This window comes from Metopolophium dirhodum, chromosome 3 (assembly GCF_019925205.1).
Source record: "Metopolophium dirhodum isolate CAU chromosome 3, ASM1992520v1, whole genome shotgun sequence".
Classification (NCBI taxonomy): Eukaryota; Metazoa; Arthropoda; class Insecta; order Hemiptera; family Aphididae; genus Metopolophium; species Metopolophium dirhodum.
In genome coordinates, this window is record NC_083562.1 from 11,735,519 (window position 1) to 11,748,264 (window position 12,746).

Below are 12,746 nucleotides of genomic sequence, written 5' to 3' on the forward strand. Positions count from 1 at the left end.
GTTATTTATTTTTTTATATTTTATTTTAATCAGCATTATTTATGATCCATTGATTCTACTTCATATAGTGTACGATTCGACTAAAAAATTTGATTTAATTAATTGTTTTATTTTTCAGTAGACACTTTTTCTGGTAGGTTTTGAAATAACTTCACAAATGTCCCCTATATCCGTTATTGGATAGAAATTTAGGGAAAGCTCTTTTTTTTTTACTTTGTCAGAAGTTTTTCTAAGCGTGAGGATAAACTAGTGACAATCGTTGACTTTTTTTGTAAAAATTCCAGGCGGCATTGCTGAAAATCATTTGAAATTCAAACACGACCATTTGCAATTGATTTGCATTACAGCGCATAACTATGCCAAAGTGATTGAAATGAGATAAATATAAGCAACACACATCTCCATATTATATCCAGTTAACCCATACTGTCTGTTTATTTCACTGTAGTAATGAAATTTATAATTAAAACAATACTAAGTTATAAATATATATTTATTTGTATCTATTATTAACTGGGCGATTGGGTAAATTGTCGTTTACAATATTTATATTTTTTTGGTATCTAATTATCTTATAAAAAATATTAATTTATCTAATTTGTACAGTTTAACATATTTAGTTTTGTTTTATCCAAACAAGTTAAAATTTGATTTACTTGTCGTAAATCTGAACGACTAAGTCATACAAAAAGTGTTGTTAATTAATATTTCTCGTCAGTATTATGTTCTGACGGTATATTGTGCTTAACAATTAATATTGTATCGTGTGTGTTGTGCATATTGTGGGATTTTCTTTTGACATAATAAGGTAAATGTATGATCCTGACTGATGTATATATATTTTATTTTATGACAAATACTCTTTGTTTAATCCACGTGGAAACATTATAGTTATATTTTGTTTTATTCGATATTTTAATTTTGCCACTGTAGGGTTTGCGTTTGTGATTCATAAATTTATTTTTTGTTATATATTAATATGCCATCAGATTCAAATTTTTTTTTGTTTCTTGTGACTGAGTAATTTAAGTCAATAACTTGCTATTTATGTAAATTATGATTATTTTAATCATAAATAAACAATAAAAAAATTCTTCGTTCAGCAACAATTTATGCATGGTAATTTCATTTTTAATATATTTCTGATGTCTAATTTTCTTGATTGTAGCAATATCATTGTTTTAGTTCTATTAACTTTTTTTTAAATTTAATTTCTCCCTAGGTTTACATAACAGTGTTAGTACTGTTGGTTATTTTATTTTTATATTCTTTTAGGAACTACCTAAGTTTGAAATTTATGTGTAGAATGAACATGATATATTTTGTTTTAGGTTTCGGGTAACTACCAACGTATGTTATTATTTATTAAAATAGGCAAGCCATGACTTAGATTAGTTTAGATTAGGTTTTTATAGTTTCAGTGTAGGTATCTATTATTGGTCCGTTATGGTACGTACGTATATCAATAGGTACTATAGGTCCACTATAGATTAACAAAGATATGACTGTGATTATTACAACAATTTATAATATAAAGTGGAAGTAAAGTTTTAGAAATGAATAATACCATGACTATAATATTACAATATTTCCCTGGGGTATGAATTTCCTTGTTGCCTGTGCATTTTCTATACTTTATTTTTCGCATCTTTTAAATTCCTCAAACAACCATAATATCCTAAATAATTATTTTCTGTTTGGAAATTAACTTGCAATCTTAAAAATCCTAATAACTCATATTTTTTTAAGAAAATTATCACGTGACCTTGTGTCAATTTATGTAAAATTATTACATGAGATAAAATTATTTTTTATTTCGTTTACTTTAGTTCATTTCTCACAGTTAGGACATGTAACAGCTTAAGGGTATAATAAATGTACAAAACAGTATACAGCTAGGTACTTTACATAAAACTTCATGAAGTTTACATATCTCTTTTAAATCCGTTTTTGTACATGGCGTAATATAATATAAACGAAGTTACAAAACATCTACAAATATTACAAACCAAATTTATATCTTGTTTGAATAAATAATAATATAGTATAGGTAGTAGGTACCTAATGTTTACTTTACACATTTTTTAGGATTGACCACGGTGGCATAATATGGTTTCTTCCACCATTATATTAATGCAAACGGAATGTGTGATGTTATAAAAAATAAAAAATAAATAATTAGTGCATATTGCTACAGTAGGTATACAGGGTCAATTGTAACTTGTAACCACCTAATATATTATAAAACCATTCGGCATTCCATTAACGAATTCCTTGTACCAATATGACAATTGACAAAATATTTTGATGACCATTTGATTGACAACAAAATTATAATATGAATTAGGAACTAATAACTCTTTTTTACACATTTATTGCCGTGGCTTTAAAAATATTTTTTTTTTCTTTGTACGAAGTTATTATTGTTTATACAAAATAGTATTGTTCCTAAAACTATGTTCCTAAATTATTTACAAATATTTTGTGACAACTCCATTTAAAACAGTTATTTTTCATTCACGTTTAAGTATTTAACATACCTAATATAAAATATACTAACGTGAATTATATTTAATATAAACAATTTAAATGAATTAACTTTTGTTGAATGTATAATCCATTCAAATGTATTCCTATATCAAATTTCATGATTTTGTTTTCAATAATAATATTACTCGTATTTGAATACCAATCAAGAATTAGGTACCTACTTCAAAAGAGTTTAGGTATGTTCATTATGTATAGGTGTGTTTTTTTCATTTTTAACCACAAACCTGCAATTTAATATTTTATATAGGTGTTATATTTTTACCACTCTACTATATTTTTGAAACATTTTAACAGTGTTAAATTCAAATTGGTATGGTGTTGAACTTTGGGACTTCGTCAACTAAGACATAAAATAAAATATATATTCATAAAGCTAAAACTAAACCTTCTCAATACGTTTCGAATCATTCACCACCGTACCACATTGATCTTCACATTCCTAAAATCACTGAAATAGCTCTACTGGCTACTTCATTACACTAAAGTGAGAAGCCACCTTCAAAAACATACTAACCCCTATAAAAACCTATAATCTATCACTGTAAAATCCGGAATCCAGAAATCCCCCTCAAAAGGTTCAATTTGTAACGGGAACAAGACATTATTATTTAATAACTTAAACACATATTTTAAACCCATTAAGTTAAGTTCTCGCTGAATTTCCGTCACTAAATATAATTCTTCCACCACGCCAACAAATCTGTTTTATTAAATATCCCTTATGCATATTTTAGGTACCTACTACACATTTAAAGATTATAATATAGTTTTCCTAATTAAAAAAAACTTCCAATTGGTTAACATTCAAAAATCGAAAGTTGAAATGTTTGACAACTTACAAATAAGGGATAACAATTGAAGGGCTTGTCCACTTTTTGAAATTGTTCAGGGAATAAACCAATTTTTCTACCAAAATATAAATATTTCTTCCATGAACAATATTCCATGAAAAACTCATTTTTGATAAAAAGTGGACTTGCCTCGTTGTTGAGCCCTTCAATTAATATTATGGTTATATAAAAAAAAAAAAAAAAACGGGAAGTCACTGTGCCGTTTAGTAGGTTTTGAGTAATAATTCAGTAGATAGGTGACTTTAATAGATGTGTTAAATTCGAATTCAGTGATAAATCATTGCATACGAAAAACTATCCTGAGCAAGATATGGACAGCATATTATATTCTAGTAAAATATTCTTGTTTATTTATATTATACTAACATAATATTTTAACTGTGAATTATAGGTATGTGTAGTTTTTCATATAATAACATTATCAACTAACATTATATTACTCATAATCTAAAAGTAAAAATTATAATTTTTAGGTAGTTATGATATAATTTGTATAACAAATGTGGTAAGATATTTACAATCTTACGCTAGTCTGTCTACAACATTCATAAATTATAATATTTATGGATTAAGAATAGTTGTTAATGATTTATAATTTGTATATTATAATAGTGTTTATACTTTATAGTTAATATCTTCATTATATGTTTATTACAATTGCCAAAGACAATATTGGTACAGTGTTTTTTATGATCATAGTGATGTTCGAATTTTTGTATCTGAATGAACGATTTCTTGTGGTAATTGTGGTTTGAAACGACTATTTTTTTCATTATTTAGGTTTAAATGCTTTGCTCTTGCCTCCTTTGAGTATATGTTCCAAGAAATTCACTGAAATTAATTCAACATTTATCCATTACATAGGATCCCGGTGTACGATTATCATTATCATCATTATAATATTTTTACTTGTTTCTGATCGTTTCACACGTGGTGCATGCATACGGAGTGTGACAGGAAGACCTGATATATTAAATAATTTTTGTTCTAATCAATATTTAAAATTCTTTATTTTATATATAATTGATAGCCACTTTCACTACACGTATAATTTAAAAAAAAAAATAAAATTTGATTTTTCCAAATAGCCAATTTGTAAATCTTATTAAAGAACAATTTTGATGGTAAAAACATTTATCTAAGTCAAGTAGTTTATTTTTTAGAATTTTTGAAAATATCAATATTTTTTTAATTAAATTAATTTAGAACGTAATAACTTTTTTCAAAATATTACTATTGAGAATTTCCTGACATGTGTATATTTCTTAAACTATTTACTAACCATAAAATTTTCACAATTTTTGGCATACGTTTAATAAGTAGCATAATTTTTTTTCAGGTCTTTCTGTCACATCCTGTATATTTGTAGGAATTTTAAGATTTTGATTTTGAACATAAATACCTATGTTTTTCGGCTGAATACGCTTTGTTTTTCGTAATAGGTTTTTCATTATAATGTTATCATCTTAAGTTACAGTACCTACGTTGCCCCTAGCAACTAATTAATAAAATATAAGCGTTACCGTGGCAACCAAAAAAAAAAAAATGATTCCTCAAGCCGGATATGATACTTTTTTTGTAATCGGATTTTTCGAAAGGTTATCCCAAGCAACCGATGTATATATAATTATACGTTACCATAGCAACCTCGATGTTATTTTACTTTTTAATCATAATTTTAAAAGCATATAATATCTACGTTCAATATTTTTCCGTGCAGCAGAGAATACATCGAGTAGCACACTACGTTCTTTACGTAGCTACTAAATTTATTTTATTTAGAAGAGTGATGATATTATAAGAATGAAATTTATTTAACATTGTTGTTGAAGCCATTGATGTCCACTGTCCACTGAATGTACATACGTGTACGCAGAGGTTGGACCGGGGGGGGGGGGGGGAGGTGATTGATGTATACACATAGAGTGAGGATTTTATTTGGAGTGCTGTTGATCTGCAATTCACTAATGGATAAATGACAGTAGACTCTCATTATGACTGGCATAACCTCCGCAAGTGTTTAGTTTATATTAGTTTTCCTAGTTATAGTTTCGCGTCGTAAATACTTATTACAGACTTAAAATATTTTTAAAAGCTTACATTATCGGCTAATGTTATTATATCGTTTCGTGGACGCATATAAAGAACAATATTGTACACAGTTCGCCCCGGGTACCGACAGGCAACCTATACCTACAATCTATACAGGACTATATATAATACCTACTTAGTTTATGTGCACAGGCTTATTAACGTTTTTGACTAATTGTTTTTTATAGCATCGCAAATGGAGCCATTATTATGTACCTATAACCTATATATTTTATACACGGGATACCCGGTATAGCGGGTATCTCGCGGCCAAAAGTTTCGTTACCGGAAAATAACAAATGTCCGACACTGTCACCGTCCATATATCGCCATTTAATAAGCCGCTTCTGCCACTATAATATGATACTCGTAATATTGTCGGGTGTAAATTATGTATGGGACCCCCAAAGTGGCCCGTCCATGGGTAGGTATCGTAAATAAAACGTGGCACCGACGGCAATTGGTTTTCGTGCATTATATTGGATTTCGTTCGGGGCCGACGAAAATCTGTTACTGCAGGACTATCGTGTAAATTGTTTTTTCCGGAGACGTGCAAGCGCGATAAGTCCATAATAATATAACAATGTATGATATGTATTTTATTATATAATATATAAATAACAACGTGTAAAATGACGCACGCTCCTATATACCGCGGTATCTCACTGTTGCAATATCTACGCGGGAATGGATTTAACCGTCTTGACGTTAGCCGAGCAAAGCGCGTGTCCTATATACGGATACAATTCAATACAATATCGGTAGGTATGCCATTATAACAATACCGGATATACGATATAATTATATTATATATTAAAATAATAACGCCGTATCCGGGGAGAGTTCTTATCTCCGGAGTCGCGATTTCGAAGATGATGACGATAATATCGTAATAAATTTATATATGATACACAAAGGATGCTAATAAGTAATAATATTGCATCATTCTTATACTAAATATTGTACTATCTGTCGTGGCGCAGAAATGTAAATAAATTCGAGAATAATAATAATAATAATAATATTAATGTTGGGAATTTTAAATGCGCGCCGTCGTAGCTGCAGAATGGGCTCGCATAATATAACATCACATTATTGTGTATATAGGTACGCATATAATACTATAACGCATGTGTATTGTGTATATTATGTACATCTACTTGTGGTTGTCAATGCGACTTCCTGACATTGAACGACGCGCCACAATAGACGTTGCGTGCGGGAATAATATTACATATTTATCGTATTGTAGCCACGCGCAGCAATAATAATATAATCATCGTATAATTTCATCAATAATAATAATATGAAGTATAATATGATAATAATCTATGCTACTGTTGTTTGAGCACAAAAATAAAACAATGTTTAGCCCGCGTAACGTATGATGGGTATATTATAATAATAATTAATATAGCGACGTCGTTTACGTGCGTATAATACTATATAGTAATAGTGAATCTAAATATCTAATAAGTAGACATTTATCGAATTAATTGAATAAAGTAATTCTGTTATTTACTCTTTATAATATCGCACCAATAATAACATTATAATTAAAGTTTTTAATATTTTTAATACATTAATTAATGTGCATGGATTTTTATTTTTTTAATTAAACATTTACGAACTGTTAAATCGCTAATCATTAATATAAATGCATTTATGCAATGATATTATAATCGTTTTATTTGTGCATTTAAAAACGATTTTTTTTATTCGACGTTCTTAACAATATATTTTGTACATTATGTGTACCTATATAAATTATAGGTACTCGTAGGTAAGTATACAGACAAGTACATTCTAACACCAAAATCGATAGATTTGAATTGAACTCTAAAACAAATAGATACCCAATATTTTCACTTCGGTATAAATGTTTTCGATTTTCAATCAGAGAAATGGATTCTAACCAATTGGAGAGGAATGGATTGATGTTCTCGATTTTAAGACATATACTTAACATATTTATTCTAAAAATGCTATTTTTGATAATCATTAATCAACATTCAATTAATGATGAACAGTTATAGCTTGTATAGTGTATACACTGAAAATAATATTCTCGCCGTTTAAACGCAAATATTTATAAAAAATAAATAACTTAGGGAAACATTTAATAATACTGCAGTTTTTCATCAAGTATTTTATAGCTCTTTACGGTTTTTTCCTTTAATAATCAATTTATACAAATTCTTATTTTTAGAGTTGTAAGTTTAGAATTATTTAGTATTAAGATATTACAGGAATATATTTTAAAATTTTAAAATTATAAGATTTTTTTTTAAATTTAAGGAGTGCTATATGATGATGAAAACTTTTTTTTTTATTAAGAACTACCCATTTATTAAATTATCAAAATTTTTTTCTAAATGTTGATTGTTCGTAAACCGAAATTCAAACGAATAGTTTTTAATTTATTAAAATTTAAGTATATACTAATGAGCAATAGAAATATATTCTATTATAATATCGGGACCAGAATGATTTTAAATTACTTAAATTATACAATTTTATAATTAATTGTAAAAACTGACCGAGCATAAAAAGTACTAGAATAAAATATTACATTGATCTTATACTTTATGTAAAACAATTAGTAAGGGCTATTATTATGTAGAACATAAAGTTAAAGAACTCGAAAAATATGCTTTAAAAATATGTTCATACAAACACATCAACATATTGAAAAACCTCATATCTTTAACAATATACAGTAAAAAGGGTTGGTTCTCATTTGAAAATAATAATTTTGTATCGCCCCACTGCCACAAAATACTTCTTTAATGATATAAAGAATCAAAGGATTTAAAAATATGATCATTAAGTATACTTAAAAATTGCAATAATCAGAAGTTGGATAAATCCACTATTAGAAAAGAATTTAAAAAAAAAGGAGTGAGCTTACTTGGTGAATCACATAAATGACGACAAAGTGTTTACATATCGTTCAACATTGACAATAGGTACCTACGTCAGTTCGTAATAATATAAACGCTCTTACGAGATTTCTAAAAAAAAACTATTTACGAGGATTTGATGATGATTTTAATGTAAAAAAAGGCGGGCGTAGTTAATGGACGAGTTTTATTTGCGCGCCAAACGGTACCTTACCATTATATTGTCTGATTTACCCTTGGAATCCACATCATTTTGAAATGAACACTTAATACATATGTACATATACACGATATAATATATACATATATAAATAAAATATACAATGTAATATATATACAAACATATATACCTATATATATATGCGTGTGTGACAATTGTGTGTGTGTAATGTATATAGTCTATAAAACGTTACGAAAGTAGAAATAAACGTTAACCGTTTTCTACTCATTCTCTAATCGTTCCTCGGTCATATTGTAAAATCGTCGTAATTATGAACATTATTGAAACCAGCTAGCTCAATGTCGTACGACAGTAATATAATAATATTATTAGTTATAATATAGTGAACGTTTTAAAATCGACCGAAACACGGATATGAGTAATCACCTGCAATTCCACGTGTTCGTATTTTTTGTTTTGTTATTTTTTTTTTTTTTTTGGTCCACTAGCTATGTTTATTGTGATCCATAATTGGATTAATCATTTTTTTTTTCATAGTTACGCGATAATTTATTATCCTTACAGTTTGGTACATTTTTATAATATAGAATAATAAATTAATAATACTATTATTACTCCTCTCATACAGTCATACACATAATTTGTACTTCGTTTTATGAAAATATAAGCATACGTTAACACCGTAGTTTATACTCCTGAATTTGTTAAGTAAATGTTCGAATAGTCACACGTTTTATTATTATATATACGATATACTTACACGTGTATACATACGCTCAATATAATAACATAATTGATACTTCATAACCTGCCAAACTGCAGCGCATTAACGAGTTTATTGTAAAATAAAAAATAATGATAAACCTATTTAATTTTATCACAATATAATAAAAACTTGTACATATTTAGTTGGAATAATATGGTCAAAATATTAAATTTAAAAGTAATAATTATAGCCACAAGTTTTTATATGAACATGATGATGCTATGACCTTGTAATTATAAATAATAAATTGATCAATGACCAATAAATATTTAACGACTCATATTATGTGGCTGTAAGTGTATTTGATTAATAAATATTATAGAAAATATGATATTGTTACCTATCTATCAAATAGAATAAAAATAAAATATTTAATAGAAATATGGAAAATGGACATAAAATTAATTTCATTGCGAAAAAGAGTGCTAAACAACTTTAAAATACATTAGTTATAAATACACTGCAGTTTTCAATAGTTAACAATAATTGTCACCAAAAGCTAAAAAATGTTGGAAATAATTCACAATATTATTATAAATGTAATAAATAAGTTTGTTACAAACCTAATATTGACACTTGGTGGTTTATAAAATTTATAAATTGTTAACTTCAGTCAGACTTCAAATCCTGAATGCAGTTTTTAATATTGATGTACCATTAGTCCTTCTTGCCTTCTGCCAAAACCACATGGAAATCCCGATAACCTAGAGGCTCTGAACCAACAAGCGAACAACTCTAGGAAAAATCCTTGTTTTTCTAAAATCTATTAAAATTTAGCTATTACTTAACTATTGTTTAAAATTTAATTTATATTGTATATCCAATTTTGCAACGTAAATACCTTATATTTTTAGTTTATTTTTTTAGAATACATTTTGTGAGATATTCTTTAATTTTATAAACTGGTTATATATTATAATAATATATCAGTATTATACATGTAGAGTATATTCTGAGTAATTTAGAGATAATATCATATTATTTTACATTATATGTATATAACATATTATTACATCATATTATAACTTTATTTATTTATATATAAAAACACTTTGAAGTTTATACAAATTGACAACATGAAATTTGTTAATAATAAAAACCATTAGTTATAGAATATCAAATTTAATCACTGCCGGCAATATAATTTAAATTATTGCTAATTAGTAAGTTCTATATATTTTAACTTTGAAGCCATAATCAAAAAATGTAATAGTCTTTGCAAAAACTTGTAACTTTAATAAATGAAACTTAATATGTAATTATAACTATAGTATAAAAAAATAAACTGCTCTAAAATGTTTTCTTTTATAATATTAATGCATTAAAATATTGGTATAAACATTAGAGATAATAAGTAATTTGAATAATTAACATAATGTCATAAGAAATATTATTTTATTAAAATAAATTGTAATTTGTTTACAGGAATATGGATTTAGAAGAGCTTTACCACAAGTATCGTATTCGATTAAAACAATCACTTTTTACAACGTTTGCTTCTATTGGATTGGCTACATGTACTATCACTTTAACAATGTTATTTTCATTTTATAATGTGAGTATCAAAATATATATAAATATATACCTACCTAAATATAATGCGCATATATTAATTTAACTAAATATATACTATATGCCTACTATACAAATTTAAAAATAAAAACATAAATATTATTATGTACATGTAATTACTGTAAACAATTATATGTACAATATTAGTATATTTGTGCACTTTATTTTTTTTTATTTTCAAAATAAAATTATTATAATGTTCAGTTAAATGTGAACCAAACTGAACGTAGCTCAAGACGTCTTGAAATATATACATACAATGTACTAATAAAATATGATATGTACAAGCAAACAAATTAGACGGCTGTGTCATAAATTATAACGGCACCTAAGAATACTGTGGAAATATCTGTGCGATTCGAGCACGCATCATAATAATTTCGTACTAGGAAACTTTGACGATGAACTATGATAGTGCATTCGTCGAACTGATTGGAAAACAAATGTTGTGTTTAATTATATTTATTCAAACCAAGTCTTTTGATGGGAACTTCCGAGGTAGAACTTCCACGTTGAATTTAAATATTATTGCAAAACACGATTCCATCGCAATATTGGTCCTAAATTCCAGAAACGTTGAAGGCTAGTTTAGGTCGATGTGCTGACTGAACGCACATTCCATAGAAGAATGGACAAATCTGTGTCGTATTATTTTATTCTTTTTTATTATTCACGTGGTTTATTTGTGCAACCGTGAGCACATTGTAGGTTAGGAATTTCGTACGCGAAACAAAACGTTATCAAAAAGTTAAGATGGAAAACAAAAAAATAGGTTTTGTGCACCTATAATATGCGTTTCGTTCCGAAAATCACAAGCAAAATGTTTTTTTTTTCAAATAACATCCCTGTGAAATTGTAATCCCTTTGATCGCGATAAGTCCTTTAATTTATTATATTTTAACGAATTAAATACGGTGTAATAATATTGTAACATGGAAATCGTCCAGTCTACGTATATATATATAGGTACTTATCAATATTGTGTAGACACATACAGACATACAGACATCATATTACTAACAGGAACTGTTCTTTGTTATGTTGTCAGAGTATTTGTATGAACTTATTCATAGAGGTCACAGTGACGGACAGTGACGTCAAATGAGATTCTCATTAAGACTGTGGGTTACTGTTTGGTGATGGATTAGTAGTGGCAAGGGGGTGAGGTGTTTCAGTGTTTAGCTCACTCTCGAAGTAATCGAAGCTAATGAAAGACGATCGAAGGCATATTATAGTATTTATATATATATATAAACTATACTAAATTATATACCTTCGACCCTCATACAAACGAACATATATTATATTAATGTAACTAACAATTTTAACGATTGATTTATTTTGTATTTTCCATACGATTCTGGTGAGAAAAAAATTAAACCCACATGTTTTCTTTTTTTCTGCACTAATAAGATGGTTTTTTTTTGTAGAATCCTGAATCATTGTTTGTCAAATATTAATTTAATTAGAGTAATAAATATATATAGCAAAAACTTAATTATATTAACTATATTATATCATTAACTTATTGTTAAATTTATGTACAAACTACCATTTTTATTTCCACCCCTTCTACGCTCTTTTGCCACTAAAAAAAATATATTTTCAAAATAAACGAGACTGTCTCAATGTTGGGGTCGATTTTAGATCAATAAATAAAGTAATATTCTTAAAGTCTGTGAACGTAACTATAGTGAATGTGTATGCATGTGGGCTCATGTGGTTATTTACAAATAATTTATGGGAATGCGGATTGATCTGCAGTCGTGCATATTCGCAGATATCACGAGTTCTATAGTTATATTGGCTTCAACTATAACTAATATCTATAA

At 27.3% G+C, this 12,746-nt stretch overlaps 1 protein-coding gene across 2 annotated transcripts in view; it reads left to right on the forward strand.

Moving 5' to 3' along the window:
* Nucleotides 1-12,746, forward strand: part of LOC132941566 (adenylate cyclase type 2) — a 71,544-nt gene that overhangs the window by 19,257 nt on the left and 39,541 nt on the right. For both annotated transcript variants that reach the window (XM_061009673.1, XM_061009672.1), the window contains exon 2: nt 10,768-10,897. In XM_061009673.1, coding sequence (XP_060865656.1) covers nt 10,772-10,897 — 126 coding nt within the window. In that variant the 5' untranslated portion in view covers nt 10,768-10,771. The remainder of the gene's footprint in view (nt 1-10,767; nt 10,898-12,746) is intronic.